The sequence below is a fragment of the Brachionichthys hirsutus genome, chromosome 23 (assembly GCF_040956055.1).
Source record: "Brachionichthys hirsutus isolate HB-005 chromosome 23, CSIRO-AGI_Bhir_v1, whole genome shotgun sequence".
NCBI lineage: Eukaryota > Metazoa > Chordata > Actinopteri > Lophiiformes > Brachionichthyidae > Brachionichthys > Brachionichthys hirsutus.
The window spans coordinates 7,013,916-7,037,102 of NC_090919.1; the positions used below are offsets into that span (position 1 = coordinate 7,013,916).

The 23,187-nt window shown below is 45.4% G+C and overlaps 1 protein-coding gene across 3 annotated transcripts; it reads right to left on the reverse strand.

Annotated features, from left to right (window-relative positions):
- Positions 1-1,171: 1,171 nt before the first annotated feature.
- Positions 1,172-22,348, reverse strand: rtn3 (reticulon 3). Of its 3 annotated transcripts, XM_068756015.1 has the most exons (8): positions 22,119-22,348; positions 18,449-18,505; positions 7,569-7,776; positions 6,912-7,050; positions 4,478-4,547; positions 4,280-4,326; positions 3,647-3,705; positions 1,172-3,555 (listed from the first exon to the last, which is right to left on the reverse strand). In XM_068756015.1, exons 1-8 carry the CDS (start codon positions 22,204-22,206, stop codon positions 3,507-3,509), a joined length of 717 nt encoding a protein of 238 aa, XP_068612116.1. In that variant the 5' UTR covers positions 22,207-22,348; the 3' UTR covers positions 1,172-3,506. The 3 variants fall into 3 exon arrangements, with proteins under 3 accessions (XP_068612116.1, XP_068612117.1, XP_068612115.1); XM_068756016.1 differs by lacking the exon at positions 18,449-18,505; XM_068756014.1 differs by lacking the exons at positions 18,449-18,505; positions 22,119-22,348 and adding an exon at positions 10,754-11,273.
- Between the last annotated feature and the right edge of the window lie 839 nt (positions 22,349-23,187).

Genomic DNA, 23,187 nt, shown 5'->3' on the forward strand with positions numbered 1-23,187 from the left:
GGTAGGCTGCTCTCCGAGGTCCTTTGGGCCGATCTAAGCACCCGCTGCAGGGCCTTCCTGTCTGCAGGGCCTTCCTGTCTGCAGGGCCTTCCTGTCTGCAGGGCCTTCCTGTCTGCAGCAGAGCAGCTGCCGTACCACACCGTGATGCATGATGGGAGGACACTCTCCACCGCACACCTGTAGAAGGACGCCAGGACAGGGGAGCCCATACCTGCTCGCCTCAGCCTCCTCAGAAAGTAGAGGCGCCGGTGGGCCTTCTTTACTAAGGCGGCTGAGTTGGTCCTCCATGCCAGGTCGCTGGCGATGTGCACGCCCAGGTACTTGATGCTCTGGACCACCTCGACAGCCGCTCCTCCGATGTAGAGGGGGGGGGGGGGGGGGGGGGGGGTGTAGCCTCCTTTCCTGTAGTCCACAAACATCTCCTTCGTTGTTTTCACATTGATGCAGAGGATGTTTTCTTCACACCACTGCACCAGATGTTCCACCTCCTGCATGTCCTCCGACTCGTCGTTGTTGAGGATGCGTCCCACCACTGCTGTATCTGTGAACTTAACAATATGGCTGCTCGGGTACTCGGCCTTGCAGTCATACGTCAGCAGCGTGAACAGCAGAGGGCTCAGAACGCGTCCTTGAGGGGAGCCGGAGTTGAGGACGATGGGGGCGGAGACGTTGTGGATTCGGCATCATCAGTGGAGCGGTTCTTCCGGTACGCATACTGATGGGGGTCCACGCCGTCCTTAACGTGCCACGTCACCAGCCGCTCAAAGCACAAAGAACGCACCACCAACCCTTCGTGGTTCGACTACGCTGGCCTGGTCAGACATCGCTAGCGTTAGTATGCTGTGATTGACGGTAGAGACATTATGTCTTTGTCTGCTCCTGCTCTCTCTCTCCCTCTTTTTGTCAGCGTACATTTGGCCGGGGCTCCAAGCAACTGCCTGCCTTACCTGTCCGCAAGCCCCGCCCCTGCTACACCTGTAAAGTGCCTTGAGATAACTTTCTGTTATAGAGAAATAAAAAGGAATAAAATCTGAATCGCATCGTCCCACCGGCAGCCGTTCATCACAAATCTCATTTTGGTAAATATTGGAAGGAACCAAACTTCTGGAATACTGTGCAACGCTTTGATTTTCTTAAGCCGTTCCCCGGAGAAGAACTCAGGCGCACCATGTTCCTTTGACACGTTTTTATTCATCAGCACCGAGACCACACATTTATCCACTCTGAGTTCCCGCCCCTCGGTGCCGACGCGACTAACTAGAGACAGCAGTAGAGTCGGACGCAAAGCGACTCGAGCTCACGATCCTCCCGATGCACGCGATAACGAAAACGGTGAGGGAGGGCGAAGAGGAAAGCAGCATGCCGAGGAAGCACAGGACGAGGGTGGGTCTCGAGTACACCGGCCGTTACTGTGAGAGGAAGCTTAAGTTTCAGTAGCACATCAACACGTTCCTGAACCAGCGTTATTTAAAATGGAGCGCGCCTCGGCTCATTAAAGGCTCGGCCCAAACATTGAGAGAGGATCTCCTGATCCTCGTTGGATTTAGAGTTCCACGCTACGAATAGAGATGAAACGTCTTCTGGCTGCGAGATCGCCCGAACTCACTGTTTGGGCTGGATCTAATCGTGGATCACATTTTGGTTCAGGACCATTTTTGTCCATATTATGGAAAGTTATTAAACCGACTCAAACACTTTTCCACTCCCAGGACGTTCCCAGAATTAGGCGTCGTGTCGCCGTCCGATGAAATCCTGGCAGCTTCGTCACACGGCGTCCTGAATAATATAATAATCTACTCACAATGATACAAACTGGAACACGCATGATCGACACACTAATGAGTGCGCCTGTGTAATAATCGTGTAATAACAGTGCACTCAGTTTGAGCCGCTGTCGGTTTGATTTCTCCGCTCGTCACATTTTACTGTTTTTCAGTTGAACTTAACCTTTAAATGAACCTTAAAACCAAACGTCTAATATAAATATGTTTAAAGTTATAATATGCTATTTATCCACATACCAATAAATAAGCAGGTTCTTAAGCTGCACGAGTGAACGGTGGCGTGCCCCCCCCCCCCCCCCCCTAAACATCACAGGCAGACGTCTGGCGAGGACTAATCTACTCTATTGATAAGTAATACATTTGATGGTGGCTTCAGCGTCTGGGGGGGGGCATTTACCCAGCAGGGTGGGCAGCTACGCTAACATGTGCAGCTACGCTAACATACGCCTTTAAATTCATCCCTTAAACAATACAGAGACTTAGAAGTAGTCCCAACATGATTTCAACGCCACTGACACAATCACAGGTGATAATTATTGATCAGAAATCAGGGTCGAACATCGTACGTAAAGGGTTTCCAGCTGACACCGACACGGCAGTAAAAGAACAACGAGACAAACAGAACCCCCCCAACCCTGAACCCTGAACCCTGAACCCTCTGAAAGCTTCAAACGGACACAAAGCTGTCGCTGGATCGAAGTCGACGCAGCCGTCCTGATCAATACCAATAACGGTAAAAAGCAGAGGACAATAATCACACTTATTTTTTAACAATTGAAAGTTATACCTCAATACTTAAAATTGGTGCAGAAAATGCGAAAACTTGATTGAAGCGAGGCTAACGGGGCGTACAGCAGGGCCTAGCGCTCGGCTACCCCGCGGTCGGAAACATGCGGCTGAGCAGGAGTGAACTCGACCGAATTATTCCAGCTGGTTCGCCTCTCGCAGCCGCTCAAGCTACGCCGAGCTCTCAGAGCCGCGCCGAGCTCTCAGAGCCGCTCCGAGTCGCCCCGAGCTCTCAGAGCCGCTCCGAGTCGCTCTGAGCTCTCCGAGTCGCTCTGAGCTACGCCGAGCTCTCAGAGCCGCTCCGAGTCGCTCTGAGCTCTCCGAGTCGCTCCGAGTGGACGAGCAACAGATCAGTGCATGACAGAAGTTTACATATACCGTACGTAAAAGCGCCAGGGCAAACGAAAGCCGAGCCAATCAGCTGCCAGCAGACCCGCCAACATCCCCGAGGGAGGAGCTTAAACCGGAGGACGCGTGGTTTCGACACCCCCCCCCCCCCCCCCCACCCGTCCCGGTTTGCACTCAACTAGAACAGGTGATGGATTCAGTCTAGTTCACCGGACACGGCGGCGTGCCTGCAGACTGTCGGGCTCCGCCCCCGCGTTACCACCCCCCCCCCCCTCCTTGGCACAGTCCGTCTTACTGCTTGCAAATTAGGCAGCCCAGTAGTTTACATTGAATACTGAATAGCTCAGAGGGGGGGGGGGGCTGTCTTGAGAGGGAGGGGGAGGGGCTGTCTGGAGAGGGGGGGGGGCTGTCTGGAGAGGGAGGGGGAGGGGCTGTCTGGAGAGGGGGGGGGGGGCTGTCTGGAGAGGGAGGGGGAGGGGCTGTCTGGAGAGAGAGGGGGAGGGGCTGTCTGGAGAGGGAGCAGGGAAAGGCAATGCGCATTAGAACAGCGGTGGATGCGACGGCGACGGCGACGGACGTTCGGGCTCTTCATTCAGCTTTGATACGCCTCACAGATCCGGGAAGTTTCTCTTGTAGCCTGGGCAGGAAAAGAAAGAAGGAAGTGAAGTCTGGGAACGTTAAACGGGGTCCGCCGATGGAGGAGGAGCAGCCGGGGCGGACTCACTTACTTGGCCATCGTGTTGTTTATCTGCGTGCGGGCCAGGTCGATGTACTGATCAATCTGGGCCTGAAAGGAGACGGTGACAGTCTGGGAAAAGGAATTCTGCTTCCAGGAACACGGAAAACAGGAAAACCGACAATCCTGCAGGAGACGCATTTAATCTGGAATATGACGCGGCGTGTTTCAGACGGGCCAGGAAGGACAAACGTTTAGGAATGTTCAACGTGTGGCCACGATAGTGTAGCTAAAACACACCCACACACACGCACACGCGCCCACACACACGCGCACACACACACACAGGCACACGCACACACACACACACACACACACTACAATAAAGGCACGTGACCCTGTGATTGGTTCTGAGCATGTTCACACGCTTAGATCGTCGTTGGGAACGTTCCGGTCGGAACACTCGGACCAGCCCGGCTGAACAGACTCCCTGACGTGAACCCAAACAGCGTAAAAGCGGTTCCAGCGTCGACGTCCCCGTCGAAGTGTCCCGCGGAGGACGGCCTCGTTCCTACAGACTCAATAGTCTCCTTTAGCTCATCTCGTCTCGATTCACCACGACCCGGGGGGGGGGACAAATGACAGGTATATTTACCACGACCCGGGAGGGGGGTCAAATGCTCACCTTGTTCTTCTCATAGATCGGAGGAACAGCAAAGAGGAGGATGTCAGCTGGGGGGGCAAAGATGAAAGATGTCAGGAACGCTTTAACAGACGCACCGAATAAAGCCGGGTATCCCACAAACACACACACCTACACACACACACACACACACACACTCACACACACACACACACACACACACACACACATCTTGCTTACCCAGGATGAGAATGGTGATTCCGTTGAAGACCGCTCCAATGTAGGTGAAGAGCCACATGAACACGGCCAGCTGTGGGGAATGAGATGATCAATACACTAAAGAAAGTAGCTGCATGGAGACGAAGGCACCGACTCAATGCAAGGCTCTCCACTATGAGCCTTAGGTTCTACCCAAGGTTTCTGCCTGTTAAAGGGAAGGTTCTCCTTGCTCTTGTGGGTCTAGTTGGGTTCTGTACCAATTCTGTACAGGGAGGGGTTAAATGTTGCTGCATTATAATCGCATTATAACAGCACAGAGAGCAACAACGAGCTGCTCAGGGTCACAGAACAAGAACATGGAGCCACACCTCGTTGCTATGGGAACAGCAGCTCCCTGTGGGTAAGAGTGCCAGTAAAACTAAGGCGGGTCTAATGGTAGGCTTGCAGCAACAGCTTCCCCAGAACGCCGTGCACGTCCACACACATGCATCGAGGACAGTTCCTCCATCCAGTGTCCCACAATGTCCTTCGTTTTCAGCCGATGGGCTACACTTTGAATGGGGAACAAACCAACAGCCGCTACGGCAGACATGGGCAAACCACGGCCCATTATGCTTTTCAATACGGCCCGCCGAACTTGTCCAATGACCAAAAAATTCTAAATCATAACTTTCATTTTGTCCCTGCAATACCCGTGTTTGACCAGCAGATGGCGCACTGACCATCGGTGGCTTGTAGCGTATTGCTCTGCTTTTAGTTTCGTTTCCCCCATTGCTGGTGTCCCGTCCCGTCACAAGACCCTGAAACAGCACCGCAGGAGCTGCAGCTGGAACTGATCGATCTTCAGTCCGACTCCGCCTCAAAGGATACTTATCCTTTAAGTCTCTTAACCTGAATGACTTTTATGCCTCACTTAACGAAGCCACTTTTCCAAACCTCCGGAGGACGGCACAGAAGGTGCTGGTGCTGTTTGGCTCGACCTACGTGTGTGAGCAGACGTTCAGCGTCATGATCAATAAAGCCCGTCATAGATCCAAGTTAACGGACCAACACCTCAGATCTATCCTGAGAATAGAACAGCAAAAATAACTCCAGACTTTGGTGCACTGGCAAAAAAGGGAGACCAACAACACTGTTCCCACTGAAATTGGTGAGTTTGTATGTTCTGTTATGAAAGAAAATGCATCTGGAACGTTTGAACGTGCGTCTTTTAATGAAGTGCGCATTTATGCACAGCAGTGGAACAACGATGAGTACTGCAAGGAATGATTGAGATTTAGTATTTCGTGTTTTGATATGTTTTGAATGTTGAAAGTGATCATCTTTTTTCAATAAATGTTGATTTATTTAACTTTATTCCTTCAAGTGAAATTTATTAAAAACAGACGCAATCACCAGGTTTGTCAGATCAGTGTCATTGCTATTTTAATCTATTTACATTTCTCCTCACACTGTAGTTCTATTTTAATCTATTTACATTCCTCCTCACACTGTAGTTCTATTTTAATCTATTTACATTTCTCCTCACACTGTAGTTCTATTTTAATCTATTTACATTTCTCCTCACACTGTTGTGCTATTTTAATCTATTTACATTTCTCCTCACACCGTTGTTCTATTTTAATCTATTTACATTTCTCCTCACACTGTTGTTCTATTTTAATCTATTTACATTTCTCCTCACACCGTTGTTCTATTTTAATCTATTTACATTTCTCCTCACACTGTTGTGCCAAAATATGTGTAAATGCTGCATCTTGCATATTCATTGAGACAAACGTACTACCTGGATAAAGGCTATTTTGCACATTTGAAAGACGCAGTTCTTCGTACACACTGTTAGTAAATCTGGTTGTACATTTATCTGTGTGTGTACTGTGCTATGAGGTTTGCACACTACACGCAGCGCTTTAGTATATCTAAACACTCATCCAAATTCTCCTGGCCCGGCCCCTCGGTCAAAATTTCAAACCCAATGTGGCCCGCACGACAAAAAGTTTGCCCACCCCTGCGCTACGGTCACACGTTGAGAGAGAACCCTTTACCTACGGACGGTGAGGGCACACCCAGCCGTGGCACCAGCACCACCTGCTGGTCAAAGTCAGTCTCTTGGACCGGAGGACCGGTGGTGCATTATGCTTTCTGAGCAAGGTTATACAGTAGTCCCTCGATATAATAAAAATAATTACTACATTGCGGATTTCACTTATTGCGGGTTGTTTTTAGAACGTAACCCCCGCGGAAAATGAGGGACTACTGTATCCCAAATAAATAACTATCATACAAACGTCTTCGACACATAATAAAGAGTTTCTTTCAGTGATTACTACTGCACAAATCAGCACTACTTAAAGTCTGAACCCAGGAGGGGAGTCTTTACGGGACAGAGTGAAAAACAGACTTCTAATAGAGATATAAAATCACACCACGCGCTTAATAACCACGACCCGCTCACCTTCAAGGAATCAATGATGTCTTCGACCAAGAAGAGGCGGCTCATCTGTTTCAGGGCTCGGTTGATGTAGGTCAGACTGGTGTCCACATGCTTGCGGAACGTCTCGGGGGGAATGCTGACATCCTTTTCTATCAGTGTTCTGGACCAAGGGAGGAGGACAGGAACGGTGCAGCAGAATTAGGTTCCGCTCCAGAGTTAGAAACACGAACCCGAACCCGTCGGTTGAGGGAGAAACACCAGGCTTTCATGTCTTTTCATGTCTTCGCCATGGGACGTCTCCAAGTAAAGGTATGAAAGCACATTGAGGTAACGTCTGACCAGCAATAACGGAAAATAGTCACAGATTTCTGCATCATTTTTATTTATTTGTTTGAAGTGACCAATTTATTGTTGTAGTTAAAACGTCTCTATTTTAACTAAATGTTAAATTAGAGAGTGTCCAGGGGCCAACGAGGACGTCCTGGAGGATGATGCACATCCTACTTGAAGAGACTATCGTGGACCAAGTAAAACTTTACTGTATAAAATCCGTCATGTTTCCCTGCAGGCGTCCAGTGAAGACGCCCCGACAAGCACCGAGGTGTAAAGTCAGGACCGGTACACAAATGTCCCCAACACTGAGGAAAAGGTTCAGTCTAAGCATGGACATGGTCTTACTTGAAGGGGTGTCCCTCGCTGGACTTCTGCACAGCCTGAACAACAGACTTGTAGATACGGAAGGTGATGGTGACACACAGCAGGGCAAGCAGCAGGTAGGAAACCACGCTGATGACGCTGAAGGCCGCGAGCGACAGCAGCAGCAGCATCGACAGGCCGAACACCACGCCCGACTTCTTGGGGTCTCGCCAATAAATAAGATCCTTCACTGTAAGGAAATGAGACGCAAGTTAGATTTAATAGGCCTGTAATGAAATGCAGCACCAGGTTGTGTGTGTGAGGAGCTCCCCTAACTGAAATCTCCAGAATGGAGATAAGGAAGGACAAAAGGTGACAGAAGCGGGTTCCTCTGTGCTGCGTCAACCGACGGGAGGAGCTCTCTGGAAGCTCAAGGATTCATGCAACAAAGAAATGTTCACTTTACAAGGCCAAAACCAAACTCTTTACCAGGCGGCATCGATTCAAAATAGAATAAAAAGCAACTTGGCTGTAGCTGCAAAAGTAATAGTCAGCATGAATTAAAGGTGTAACACGGGGCTTATTTCCTGATGACAGATCAATAGAACTGCATTCCTGGATTCACCACAAAAGCATGAATTATAAAATGTATTTAAAATGTATTAATTATTATAAGTTGTGGCATAAATCAACAGTTTTCTGAAAATTCAATGTTCTCAAGGTGTTAAATGTTTTTCTGAGTCAAGGTCATTGTGGTTATTTGGAGGACAAAGCGTGAATTCTTCTGTTGCCACAGGGCGGCCTGAAAACTTCATTTGTGTGTGCGTGTAGATATTCGCTCCATCTACATCTATTTGGGGTCAGACAGGATCGTGGACGTGGAGATTTTGCTATTTTTACATTTATGTAAAAATAAATGTGTATAAAATACTTTTTGGGGCAGACTTTGTGCGTCACGGCACAACGTTGAAATGTTCTGCACCATATTGAGCCACTCCAGCCTCAAAATCTGAAAGCAGTTTCTCCAGTTTGCACCTTTTCGTGAAGTGTCTTTTATAGTTGTTCAACACGGCGTTACCCTGCTCACCCCCAACGTAGCTTTGGTGTAGGCTACTGTGATTGAACCGAGCTCAGATACGGGGGCTGAAACGGTTCCTTGAATCATTAGTGGACCTCAATCAATAGAATCCACAAGGCCAATCTGAGACCGTTTAGAACATGGTCATTTCTGCCGGCCGATCGATTGGCACCGATTTCATTAATTTTGCGCGCTCGGCCGATTTGTACATATAAAACCGATTTTATCCGCCAATCTTATCTACCTTCGCAAAGGTCTACTAGCCCCAGCCTATGGCTCGGCCCCCCCTGCTGCATTAAAAGCGCCGGTTTAGCTTGGCGGGACACGTAGATGAGAAAAAACGGCAAGATGTCTGGTGAAAAAGCAGAAATGGCCTGCGCTGTGTTGCTTCTGGTTGTTAGCCATTGACTTATGAACATGTTAAACATGTTGAACTATTTGTTGAAGAATGTTTGACTTTTAGGAGCTTTTTATCCCGTCAGCTGTTGAAAGTTATGTTACATTTACACACAAGCTGCTGCATTTTGTCTTTTTGCACTACAAGAACGAAAAGCTAAAACTCAGGAGACCTTATTGGTGGTTTAGGTTGTTTTATTAGTTTCTCCTGTAGATAGTTATATTTATTAACAACCTCAAACTGTGTCATTTCCTTTTATTTGTAAAAGCTAAATAATGCTGTGCACTTTATTTTGGTGAGAGACTCAAAGCAGGTCTGCAGGGTCACGTTACACAAGTTTAGTTTGTCTTCAGTCAAATAAGATTGGGACATTGAAATATGTGTGCTGTCAGTTATTTAAAAAATTGGTATCGGCAGGTCAGGACTTTTTAAAAATTGGTGATCGATCAGAAAGTTGCAATCGGTGCAGCCCTACATTTTATATGTTACAGTACTTTGTGTTGTAATATGTGTTTTCATTGTTATTTTTTCACTGTGTTGCTACAATTTTATTTTTTAAGCTAGTCTGTTACCGCCTAAATATTAATCCTTGTAAAAAGGTATAAATAACTTTAAATACTTTATAAGGTTTGACATCAAGGTCCCGTCAGATTCTTTACTAAAAACCTGGGAAGCCGATCAATATTAGAAAACACATTGCAAGTCTTAATTGGTGAAGCTATCCATTAGTTTTTACAAAAAACATCTGTAATATCTAAAACTTGTAGACTAGTCTACTCAAAATTGCATAACTATAATAGGCCTTTGATAAGGACAAACGTCACGGCACCCACATAGTCTCCAAGATGATCATGTGAACCAGACCAGAAGTTCAAATGTTCAAGGTTTCTGCCGGTTAAAGAAGTTTTTTTCCTTCCCTCTGTCACCAAAGTGTCCCTCTTGTGGGACAAGTTGGGTTCCGTCTTTCCCTGCTGTTCCTGTAAAGTAGCTTGAGATAACCTTGTTATGATCCGGCACTATAGAAATAAAAATGAGTTGAACATGGAGGTCAGGAATTCCCAAACACGACTGTCACACTGCACATACTCATGAACTGCCCCTTTTGTTTTTGATGGGTTGTCCCGAAGTGGTCGGGGTACCATTACTGATGACATCTCTCACATGCACCAATAATATATGGATTTCCACGGTCATTCTAATTATCATGAACAATGAAGGAACTATATAATTGCAGACTTCTTTTTGTTTTACTGTTTGTGTTCTGCAATGGCAAATCTAGTCTCAGGTTCAACAAACAAGATTATTACGGCGATACATGCGTCTTAATCGGTGACTGTTTCTCCATCGTTTCAGTGTTGGTAGAAACACTGAACAACTTTGATCCAGTTCCATGAGTCATATGAATATTCTTTGGGTTTTTTTTGGTAGATCAAGTTAAATGCAAATAAAAAATAATCCAACAGCGATTACATTTTAGACTGTTGTATACTGTGAAACCAGCAAGTGTCCAAGCCCCAGTCCTATTCTCCTCGCCAAAGGGAATATGGCGATAGTCAGACTAAATTACAGACCTAATTTAAAGCTGGGAAGATACATATTGGCAAATATAATACTGAGGTCTTCTTTCTTGGCATGAAGTACAATGCTACATGCTTTTAAACTTAAATACATAGAAACACTAGACGAAAATGATCCGTCTATGGTGCTAGTATGAGCTTAAAAGGCTAACTGCCAATAAAAAATAGCGGTTACCTGGAAAGTGGATTAGTATTCCTGACAAGACATGCTCAGCAAGATGATACGAGTCTGCTACCCACTCATCGATGTCTTCTCCTTCTTTAGGATTGGTGCCGTCAAACATGAAGTTGCTTTGGGAACACGGTGAATCAGGAACACAAGCATGAGAAGACTGCTTTGTGTTTGCGCTTTCTTTAACTGGGTCCTGGTCAAGTGTGTTTGACTGGAAAGACCACTTTTCCTTCTGCTCCTCCTCCTTTTCACTGCTGCACAGCTCTTTCAGAGCACTAATTGTCAGAGTCTCTTGTTCCAAATCCATTACCATGGTTGGGGAGAACTGGCAAGGAAGTAAACCATGTTTGCAGATGTTGTTCTGTGCAACTGCTTGGTGTTCGGGTTCCTCTTCACGCCTGGATTTCAGGCACTCTTGCATAAACTCGACAAAGCTTTCTGCAGGCTCACAAATTGAGTTGTCAGGGTCAATCATTGAGTGTGGTCTACAGTGACCTGCTGTAGTGTCCTGTTGGACTTCTGGGACAAATGTCTGTCCGGGGTGGGAGTCGTCACTTACCACATTTTTCACGTCGGTCATCATTTTCTTCTTGTAGTCTTGCTCAGAGATGCTGCATAGTGTCCCGCTTTGGAGAGAGGAATAGGGGTCTTGAGTACAACTTAAAGGCTGGTTCGGACCTGCCGTGGAGAAAGTTCCATCTCTCGTTAAGGTGAAATCTTCCAGATATGCATCGTCTTCAAGAACATCTTTTTTTCCAGTACTTTGATTCAGTGTTTTGACACACATCTGAGGAGGATCAGAAAGAAGCTGCTCTTCGGCAGCGTTTAACTCTGTGTCGCTTTCATGCAGAGCTGGAGATGTATCATATTCCATTGACTTCCCATCATAGACATCTTGAATGAAACGGCTTTTAGAAGGGGAATCCCTCTCCAGAGAAGCCCCTTTTGAAGATATTTCTCTGTTGTTATTCTCTTTGCATTGACTGTAGGAAGTTGATTCCGTAACCAAAGCTTCCATCTTGTTAGGTTTAACCAGAACATCTTGTGCTCCGTCTGACCACTCGTCGCAATTGTCTGGAATGTCCTCTTCGTGCATTTGGAAAAGAGACGGTTCATCATTTTTATTGTTTGAAGAGATCGGATGTGATTTTTCAGATTCAGCTTCTGAATCAGTTTGACTGGGAAGGGCTGCAGGGACTTCTTCGGGAAGACAACTTGGTTTCTGATGTTGAGGAGAAAATTCAGCATCCGAGTCCACAGGTGTGGACGGAGGAGAGTAGCCTTCAATAAACTCTTTTTCGAAGGCGTGTCTTTTGAACGATTCATTTGTACCGTCCTCAAACTCGTGTCTCTGTGTTTTTTGGGCCTCTTCGTCCTGGTTCTTTACAAAATCATAACGCTCTTCTTCCTCTGTTTCAGGCTCCATTTCCATATCATCTTCACTGTAATTTGGCTCATCAGACTCAATAACATTAATTGTTGGGACCTGAATTAGCTTTCTCTCACATTTTCGTGGCGCAGTCTGTTTCTCCTCAGGAGTGTTTGAAGCTTCAGACATAGGAGTACCTGTAGACTCCTTTAATTTAGAAAGGGCAGAAGCTGTAAGAGAAAGAGAAGCACCTTCTTCAATGACGGCATCATCGGACTGTCCTGAGCTAGCCACTTTACTTGAGTCCAGATCTCCATTCCAGTTCTGTTTAGAGTCTGTGCTGCATGTTGTGAAACCAAGAGGTACAGGGGAAGCTGGAAGCACTGAATTGAGATTTGGTGGAGTCTGAGATCCTGATTTTTCTTGCCGTTCACACACATAAGCTGTTGGTAAAAAGCTATGGTCAAACTCTGACTCCTCTTCAACATCTGGGTGGGTCACAGTACCAGTGAGGTCATCCTTCACCTTTGGAGCTTCAAAAGAAGAATCCTCAAAAGCATCAGGAAATATGACAGTTTCCTCCTCCTTGGCAACAATGTCTGACATCAATGTACCTTTAACCATTTCTACATCATCAAAGTCTGGCACAGGAGGTAAATGAGCCTTCATCCACTCTTCAGTTTCTTCAGATTCATCGACTTCTCTTTGCTGAAATTGTACGTCGAAAGGAAATTCTGGGGGCTCCTGGTCAGCAGAACTGCCTCTATTCTGGACAGTGGAAGTAGTAATCGCCATGACAAATTTGGACTTTTCATGATTGCGGCCTTTAAAGTGTGAGAAACCTCCATCACTTCTAAAACCAGACTCGCTCTTTTTCGCAGTGAGAGCTTCCAGTGTCTTTATTCGCTCTGAAACAGGAGAAATCTTTATCTGTGAATCCGCTTGCCCACCTGAGGGCCCCGTTTCACCTTTGTAAATACCAGCGCTGAATGAGCCAGGTTGAGAAGGAAAATAAAGTGATACTGCTGCACCTCCACCGGGCTTGTTGGAGCCCAGGAGTGGTCTCCTGTCTGCATCGCCACGCATGGAAAACAACAGTGAAGAACAAGAAGGAGGGGAGGTCATGTAAGTCTCAGACATTTAGCTACCATGCACTTACAGCTTTACAAAGCAAGGCCTTATTACTACAGCCCAAGCATTCATGCATTGCATCATGGAAATATAAGGCTGATGAACTGAATGGATGGAATTATTGAGTTTTAGCAACCTGGACTTTACTCCAAACGTTGCCATCAGACCGTACGTTGATTATCGGATCAACTGAAGCAGCAGAGAAATCAAATTAAAATGCTGACATTTTGTTAAGGGCTCAGTTGCAAGCTGTGTTGACTGTAATTCAGTGCAATTTTTATGTGAACTGTATGCTTGTGATGTGCTAGTGAGCAACTTTCCTTCAGCAATAATTTGAGCTAGCTATGTGATCATGTCCGCTTCAACGTGTTTAAAAGTTGTCTATGGACTTTTACCGAATGACTTGCGGAGGTGGCTCTTGCCTGAGAAAGTACATTTTGAGGTTAATAAAGTACTGATAGATAGATAATATACCTTCAGTATATTAGTCCATCAATTATTAGGATTAATAGACTGATTAAATACAAAAATATAAGGTAGGCCTCCAATGAACAAATAAAGGTTTCTCTTTAGAGAAAAAAATGTTTAAATGGACTTCTGTTATTGTAAACAGTGAAAGATAAAAGTTTGCATTTAAGTGCAAAAAACTATTAAAATAAAATAAAATTAAAGACTATACAGGTAATCGTCGACTTACAACCAAATAGATTCCCAGGGATTGGCCGCAAGTCGATTTGTTTATAAGTCGGCTCAAGTTAAATTACCATAAGTATATTAGGCCGGGTCACAGTAAATGTTACAGTAAATGAGGAGTAGAAATGTCCTCTTGGTAGACATAGTGGGTGAGACCTCAGAAACTGTCGTACACTCAATTTGCTCATTCGCTTTCTGGGATGTCGTAACCACACGTTGCAAACAGACAAACTACTGCGATCGTAAAGTCGAACTGTCGTAAGACTACCTGTACAAGAGTGGTGTAATAGTGGTCTGAGAATAAACATCCGTAACCGTCAGTCACAAATAAAAACAACTTGGATAGTCAATAACTCGGCTATTCTCATGCAATTCATTTTAGGATAGCTTTCCTGTGCCAAATTCCACATTCACGAGATAAAAATAATCCTCACCCACAAAGATTCGCAAAAACGATTGAAAAGGTTGTGCTATGATAACACACTTAAGTCATATTCATGCCAGTCATTAGTAAGAGTACATTTCAACAGATTATACCTTGGCTTTTTTCTCTGCGTTTTTACGCTCCTAAAACAACGCTATCTTACAATTAGTTTACCCTTTTATGCAAGAACCATTGTTTAAATGGCCCACAGCTAAGGCACCCCCCGCCACCCCCCCACTGAGACTCATCTGACTAGTCCAACCTGTTCCGGGTTGGTCCGTTACTCCCTGAGCCACAATACTCAATCTCGACCATCTGAATAAGACTTACATCTTATCAAAAGCGTAGTCCCTTGGCTTAGTGCGAGTGCCAGCAGATAGTAAATCATTCCATACCTAAATGTATATAAATCCATACCTTTGCAACCGTGATGTATGTATGTATGTCAACTACATTATCTCGCTTGCTGACGGTCTTGCCCAGGTCTCCAGTGAATATCAGACCTCTCCTGTATACAGTAGTCCCTCGATATTATGCGGTTCATTTTCCGCGACTTCGCAGAGTTTTTTTAGTGCAATTTCAGATTCTTATTTTTGCACTTGAACGCGCCTTGAAACGGCGCAAGACGAAGAGGCGCGGTCGGAGGAACTGTGAAATACGCGCGAGTCGCTATTAATCATTTCTCATGTGTTCAACCTCGTAGGTTGATCATTAAAATTAAATTCGTTATTTCTAGAAGCTATCATGTTTATTTGTTAAGCGTTTGTTTTATAGCGCTCTTATTCTCTGTGTAAAAAGAGGCTTTTATTTTGTAGAAGCAAAAACGTCACGTCCCTTTTGGGTTTCGTTTCTTCCTGTTGATACATGTAGCCGCTGCCGTTCCGCTGTGCTAAGCTATCCAATAAAGCAGCATGAGAGGCTAAAGACAGCACGAGTAGAATATTTGTTCTTCTGCACTCCAAGTGGCTCTTTCCTCGACCTGCACGCCTTAACATTATTAACAGGAAAACGTTTACTGTACGTACTATATATTTATATTCCTCAAACAAATGTTTAGTTCTGAAAAGGTTTTGATCTTTGGTTTCATTCTATAATACTGAAACAATCTATTTAGATTAATGCCTGACTGTTAAAAGTGTATAAAGTGTGTGGTGAGGGGTTTTACAGCCTTAAAAACATATATGTACACGTATAATAATTGTACAAAAATAAAAATTACTACATTGCGGATTTCACTTATTGCGGGTTGTTTTTAGAACGTAACCCCCGCGGAAAATGAGGGACTACTGTACTGTAATGACGATTTACACCCCCATGGGTGGCACCACCGCATCTTTTGAAAAAATTGCCTTTGAACATGCGCTACCATGTCTCCCGGTTGGCCTGGGAATGCCTCGGGATCCCCCCGGATGAGCTGGAGGAGATGTCTCGGGACATGAAAGTCTGAAAATCCCTGCTGAGACTGTGGCCTCCGCAACTCGGCCCCGGATAAGCAGTGGAAGATGGATGGATGTACTGTAATCTAGGGATGTCCCGATCACGAACTTGCGGACTCCATTGTTACCGCCCGATCAGGACTCAGATATATGGATAGCTATTTTCATTACTTTTTAATCAGATCTGGAGTCCTCTCTACGCCAGACAGCAACGGCAGCGCGTGCGGCATGACATCACTTCCTGTGACACTATTGGTTGAATGCTTGCAAAACTCGGAAGCAGCTTGAAGCTAGTCGCGCGAGGATGTCTGCGCTGTGGAAGTATTCTGAAGTAGATAATGTAAACCTTGCGAATGAGGTGCTGTTCGTTTTATTTTTAATATTTGTATTTAGTATTTCCTGTTGCACTCGTCCAAGTGCAAAGTAAAAAATGTGTTTTATTTATTACTTGAATGTTCAAGCTACACCACAGAAGTGCTCTGTTTAAGAGTTAAATGTTGAAATAAGATGAATAAATAGGGGACATCCTGGATCCGTTTCTTCACGCTATTTTTTTAAATGTATTATAGAAGTATTGGATCAGGACTCGGTATCGGTACAAAATCAAATGATTCTGACGTAAAACAAAACCTGATCTGGAAGCCCCTAATGTAATCCAAAAGTAAAAGAAATGAAAGAGAAAAGCTAAAATGGGCAATATGAGTAACAGCTATATAGACTTCGATCGGAGATCTTTTGGATGGCGCCTCCTACGGTCGCCCTGGTGCTCTCGTGCATTCTGTGTTGTTTGTTTTTTATCGTTAATCGTGCGTCTGCGTGCTCTTACACCCGTGAAGAGCTTCTAAACTTGCTGCTGCTGATGTGTCTGTACTTGTATGGTTTTTGCATTTTGTCATTACTGTTAGATGTAGCACGACTTCACCGAGAAACATTCCTAGTCAGTGAACACTCACTGACAATGGCAATAAACTACTTCTGATTCTGATCACCGAGTAAAGTCATTGAACAAAAACATTTTCAAAATAAAACATGTGGCTCTGGTCTTTAACAAGGAAAGAATGTGATACATGCATAAAGCCTATAAAATGATAAGCAGTGGAGAGGAGTGAGCAGCCCTAGGCAATGGTACTATAGCCATAGGCAATGGTACTGTAGCCATAGGCAATGGTACTATAGCCATTGGCAATGGTACTGTAGCCACAGGCAATGGTACTATAGCCCTAGGCAATGGTACTATAGGCCGCCACTGGGTGGTGGATGATCTCTTCTCCAGTGCCACTCATCTTCCAGAGCTTTTGCTACTGGAGCTCAGGGAGAAAGAACTCATGAACCAAGGCAAGAGGAAGTTAGGATTCCCACAAGAGACACCAGCCCGACCCATTTTTAGGTTTCTGCTCTTGAACTTGAACTTCTCTGCATTCTAAAAATAAGGCGGCAATATTAGATTTATCTTGAACCCACCAGGAGTGCTATTGACCTAAATAATGCTCATTAGCAGGTCACAAAGGATCAGAATGATGACAGCAGCAGAGTTTGTAAAGATCAAGGTGAGAGCGAAGAGTATTCTGATAAGGAGAAAGACTGGTTTTGATTTGTGGTGACAGCTGGTGATTTGTGCTACTTAAATCAATCGTTTCCAAATTAACTGAGGGACATCTTTCAAAATGGATCACACATGTAAAGACTTGTATAAGCACTGCATTGCCCACAATCATAAACTAATATTTAAATGTGTCAATAGGTCATGATGGCTATTTATAGCAGCGGCTTAAAAGGCTTCATCTCATGTTGCAGTGGAGGCTTGGAATATTGAAGAAAATTACCAATGCGAGATGTTATTTAAAACATGAGTAGCTGTACTGCACGGATCATTTAAAACCAGACAAATTTATGGTCAGCGCTGGAAACTGGTGGATAACAATGACTCGTTTTAGAGATATCCAAAGGGGGTGCAAAAAGGGCCCCAACAATTAGTGGCCATTAGTGGTGAGAATAGCATTGCTTTTATCAAAAAGGGAAATGTTACAATATTAGAATGCCTGGACAATGGAAGACACTGATGAAAGCGATCAGCGACATCACTTTCATCAGTAGGTTCAGGCCCTTCTTTGAGAACCAGATCAAACATATCGTGCATATAACTTGAGCACGACGCCACCAGTGGTGGAGGCGGAGTCACATCCTTCAAGGAAAAGTTGCATTTAATGCTAAAGGGAGCTCACTGGACAGACATACAATGTGGAAGTCACTACTTCCCATCTTTCAGGATGTAAGTCTTTACACGTGAAATTGCTCCATGTAGTTTAAACAATGAAACAGGCATGTTTCCCTTCTCTGCACTTTCCTCTGTTACATGCCAGAGGCTCTCATTTATACAGGCCAACAGGAAGAGCCGGAGCAACGGAGATCCTGTTGCATCCTTTAATTAAACCGGTCATAAGCAAATGTTCATGGCAGAATAACCAATAAACTACGGCAACCCTTTTGAGCTGCATTAATTCTATCCAAGATCACCCTTATTTGGACACGGATGAGAAGAGGGGCACGAGAAAAGGGATGACAGAGCAGTAAAGCAGCAGGCCAGCAAGAGTCGACAGGACAGAGGTGGGAAGCAGGTGAGCAGCGTAAAAGGACTAGACACTTGCCTTGAGGAGACTGAATGAGAGATACAGGCGAAGAAGAAGAAGAGGAAAGAAAGGAATCTGGAAAAAATAAAGGACAAGAATGATCATCCTAGTAGTAACAGTCTGTTTCCTATCCAACCATTAAGGAATCAGGAGAAAACAAGATGTTTCTTATTCCATCTTAACAAATCTACATATACGAAATCACTACAATATCTAGAACCAACAGGTCGACAGGGTAAGCCCAACACATTGAGCACAAAGACAAGACAACAATTCACTGTGATTTGGTGCGCCTCTGAGCAAACTAATGCATCTGCTAAAAGAACTACAAATAAAAACACAAGATTTATTTCGAATGACTTCTTCCATGGTTCATGGACTGTAGGTGTGACAGAAATCAGAAGGACAAGGGTTTACCACATAATCAATTTATACTTGTCTGATCTTGTCCAACCTTAATTCAGATAGTTGATGTGCTTAAAAGTAAAGAGTAATCCATTAGTTTGCAAATTTCCAGACCCATAAGTGAATATAGTTAAAAGAAAAATATATTTATTGCTGATACTGACACTTTCCTTTGATTTCTGTCAACATTGTGCCATTTCCTTTGCTATCCTGAGACTACGGAGAGATTTCTGTACATAGGAAGCAAAGATATATATCCAGAGCTGTGTGATATATATATATATATATAGCTTGACTTATGGACAATGACTGAACACATTTAACGTTTACCCGTTTATTGTTGGAGGAGTGGCATCTCCTTTCAGTCGAGCACAAAGGCAGCCTTACAGGCTGGGCAGGTTGGGATTGCTGAGCCCTTGTGGAGCAGCATTCCTCCTCACACCACCATCTTAATGCACAGTGCCTTCACCTCACTTTTAAACAATGCCAACTCAAATTCTGCATGTTGGCCAGACCATCAAATTCACTGGACTTTGTAACATGAAGTATTACGAGGAGTAAACGGCTGTGATTGGGGGCAAAGATCCTGACCAGATCGAGTCTGAGTAAAGGTCACTTCCTGATGTTTCCTACCCGGGCTTAATAAATGATCTCATTTTACTCTTTGAAGGAGGTTCAGAGTTATTGGAGTCTTGACAGCTACAACCGTTTTGTTTTGGACGGGTTCGTGATGTTTGTGTAACAGACATCAATTTAATGAGGAATGTGGGCTTCATCTATTCCGATATTAGATCGATATCTAGCAAAAGTTAACTCGCCTGAAATGATCCGAGCAAACATGAAGCATTTTGTTAGCATTTCAGCAGCTGAATGGTTTTCGTTCCTCTTTCTGTATATTTTGTCTTTTATGCAGAGAGCTGTGTTTTGATCTCTCTCAGCTCTTAATGTGTTTCTGGAGAGTGGTGTAAAGGAATGTTCACTACCATGCTAAAGGATGAGCACAATTAAAGGCTTCAGAAAACCAGTAGGCTTCATCATTGTCTGGCCGGGGTTTGGCTAGTCGTAGTACGGGACATCAGATCGGTGGATTGCACCGATCCGAGCTCTCCTTCGTTCTCTCGTCTGTTCTGCTGCTCCGCGCCAAGAAAGAACCTGAGAACGCGATAAAAGCTCTTTTTTCTCTCATTTTCTAGCACACGGAGTCGTCTTTATCACTGGATGAACGATCAACAACACAGGAGTAAACACAGCCTCCAAGTATGGCCACTCGCAATGCATTGTGGGAGAGTTAGAAAGGGACAAACCCATCTATAGAGGAGATGAAGAAGTGATGGGTAAGTTTGGTGTTCAGGACAGGAACTGAGAAGGACAGATGGAGGTGGACTTTACCAAAAGGAGGGACATGGCAGTAGTTAACACTTATTTCCAGAAGAGACTAGAACATACAGTGACCTACAAGAGTGGAGGGAGGAGCACCAGGTGGACATCTTGTGTAGACGGAGCAGATTAAAGGAGGCTGGTGAATGTAAGGTCGTGGTAGGAGAGAGTGTAGCCAGCCAACATAGGCTGGTGGTGAGGAAGAGGAAGAGGATGAAGGCAGAGAATGACAAAGTAGTGGAGGCTGAAGAATGAAGAGTGTTGTGTGTCTTTCAGGGAAGAGGTGAGACAGGCTCTGGGTGGACAAGAGAGACTTCCAGAAGACTGGAATACAACAGCTCAGGTGATCAGGGAGACAGGTAGGAGAGGACTGGGTGTGTCTTCTGGAAGGAAAGGAGATAAGGAGACCTGGTGGTGGAACCAGGAAGTGCAGAAGTGTAGACAGGAAAAGAGGTTAGCTAAGAAGAAGTGGGACATTGAGAGGACAGAAGAGCGTAGACAGGAGTACAGGGAGAGGAGACACAAGGCAAAGGTAGAGGTCAAAGGTCAAACAGAGGACATATGATGACCTGTATGAAGGTTAGATAGTAAAGAGGGAGAGAATGATCTTGACAGGCTGGACAGACAGAGAGACAGAGACAGGAAGGATGTCCAGCATGTTAGTGATGAAGAGTAGAGATGAAGGTGTTAATGGAGGCCAGTAGTGTGTAAGAAGATGGAAGAAGTATTTAGAGGAATTAAGGAAGGAGGAATACCACAACTGCAGAACGCAGTAAAACAAGGTGGCCAGCAGAAACGCAGCATCGCTCTTTATTTAAAACGCGCAACATGTGATCAATAAATAAACAAATCCTCCAATCAGTAATACACGAAACGCTAAGTCTGCAGCTCACGGTTCCGTTTCAATTACATTTCCATTTTAAGAAGCAAGTGCTTCTGCACGGAGAGCGTTTCATTTTATTTCTAGAGACCTTGAAGGAGAACCAAACTCAAACGGCGAGGCCTCGCGTGCCACGCCTTACGGCGAGGCCTCGCGTGCCACGCCTTACGGCGAGGCCTCGCGTGCCACGCCTTACGGCGAGGCCTCGCGTGCCACGCCTTACGGCGAGGCCTCGCGTGCCACGCCTTACGGTTGACCCACAGGAGCGGTCATTCCTGAAAGCCTACAATCCATTTGCTTCACAGAAGTTGCCTTTGACAGATTTCCAACAGCCTCCCCAGCAGTGAGGGCTGATCCCAGCGTGCGCACACACACACACACACACAGTGGAGCTGCCACGCCCTCATGCACAGTAACCACCCTGTAGACCTGGTTGGGGGGGGGCAGCTGTCCCTCGGTTTAGGCTGATTCTTCTGAACGTCCTTTCGATCGTCTATAAAACTGAAGGTAGTGAACAGCGTGAAATTGCATGCGTGACATTTTGTTCCTGTGACGTCACCGTTACAAAGACGGAGCACTGCGCCTTTAAGAAGCGCTGCACTGCGAAGAATGGCCGCATTGTGCACCGATGACGCGCCGCAGGAGAAGCGTCATGTCTGACCGAATGAACGGGCCGACGCGTCCCGGTTATGTTCACGGTCCGGTTCAGTCCTCGTAGTTACCGATCCGCGTTTCCCCGCGCTGCTCCGCGTTCCTTACGACTGTTATAACTCGCGTTATAACTCTTGTCGTAACGTGGAGACCTCGCCTCCACCTGCTGACACGGCGAGACGAGATTCCACAGCGGCTCCGTGGGAGGTTGTCTCCACGCGAGACGGCAGTGTCGCCCCCGGGCGGAGGCCGAAGCACCGGCAGTGTCGCCCCCGGGCGGAGGCCGAAGCACCGGCGCTATCCGTGCTCAATAACAGGTGTAACGAAACAATGGCCGGCATTAATGGCGGATTTAAATGGAAGGCTGTTTCTTACCGGACTGCTTGTTTTCCTTGGCGGCGTTCTGCCGCTCGCCGAACCCTTGCGAGGACGAGATCTGGGCGGACTGATTCGCGGGATCCATTTTGCGGTGGTTTCACACAACGCGGGCGGAATGTCGGTCGTCTTTATCTAGAGGCGTGTTCCGTCCTTATTTCTCGGTCATCTGACTTCCCCCGGTTCCCCCACGAAACGAGCTCGACTCGCGAGATCCACGCAGCGCCTGAGCTCTGAGCCGGGGTGGAGGGGACGGAGGCGGGGAGGCGGGTTGTGGAGGAGGGGAGAACATGTCGGACGGAGAGACGTTCAGGGTCCTCTCTCCGGCTCCGACATTTGAGCGTCTGCTTTGACGCTCGCCGCTGAACTTCGAGCCCCGCCAGAACAAGAACAGCAGAAACAAAGGAGTCAGACTAATGGTCTTTGATTTATAATTCCTGCTTTTCAAAAATATCTCGTAAGCACTTCGACCGTTTGTTTTCAAAGGCTTTTCATTGGAAAAGTCTTTATGCGCAGCAGGAAGTCTCTCTGTCTGTGAAGGCAGCATGTGGAATATTCTTGAACGGAGACGCCATGACTCACTCGTTTATGAAATTTACGAATTTTTTGTAAATTTCAAAATTTGGTGTCTTGAATACATTTTGATAAAATACAACCAAAACATTTACAATTCATATTTTCCTATATGTGTGAATAAAGTAGTGTTGCTTGGTTTCCAACCTGTTCTAACCTGTTTATCGTACCTTGGTTAAACGTTAACATTTTCGTGCTGCGCTCTTCTACGATTTTTATTAAACTAGATTTCCCATAATACACAATGTAACCAGGCCAACCCCGCCTCAGGACGACCCACTCATGAGATCTGCCTTAAGTCAACGTAGAACCTGTTTGTCTACTTTTTATTCAAATGTTGTTATTTATATAAAAGTTAAAGTTAAAGCCTATATTCTAGACTTAGTATATATAAACTAAAATCTTTTATTTTCATATTTAAGGGTTCCACACAGTGGTCTGGTTTTGGATGTATTCATCATATGGCTGAACTCAAGCTCATCAATAAAAAGTTTCA

Excerpts from the sequence above, each read along its gene's own strand:
- rtn3 (XM_068756014.1), bottom strand. The coding sequence starts at position 11,225 with ATGATTGACCCTGACAACTCAATTTGTGAGCCTGCAGAAAGCTTTGTC. Across the intron at positions 7,777-10,753 it reads AATACTAATCCACTTTCCAG|TGAAGGATCTTATTTATTGG; the intron begins GTAACCGCTATT and ends ATTTCCTTACAG. Across the intron at positions 7,051-7,568 it reads AGCGAGGGACACCCCTTCAA|AACACTGATAGAAAAGGATG; the intron begins GTAAGACCATGT and ends CCCTTGGTCCAG.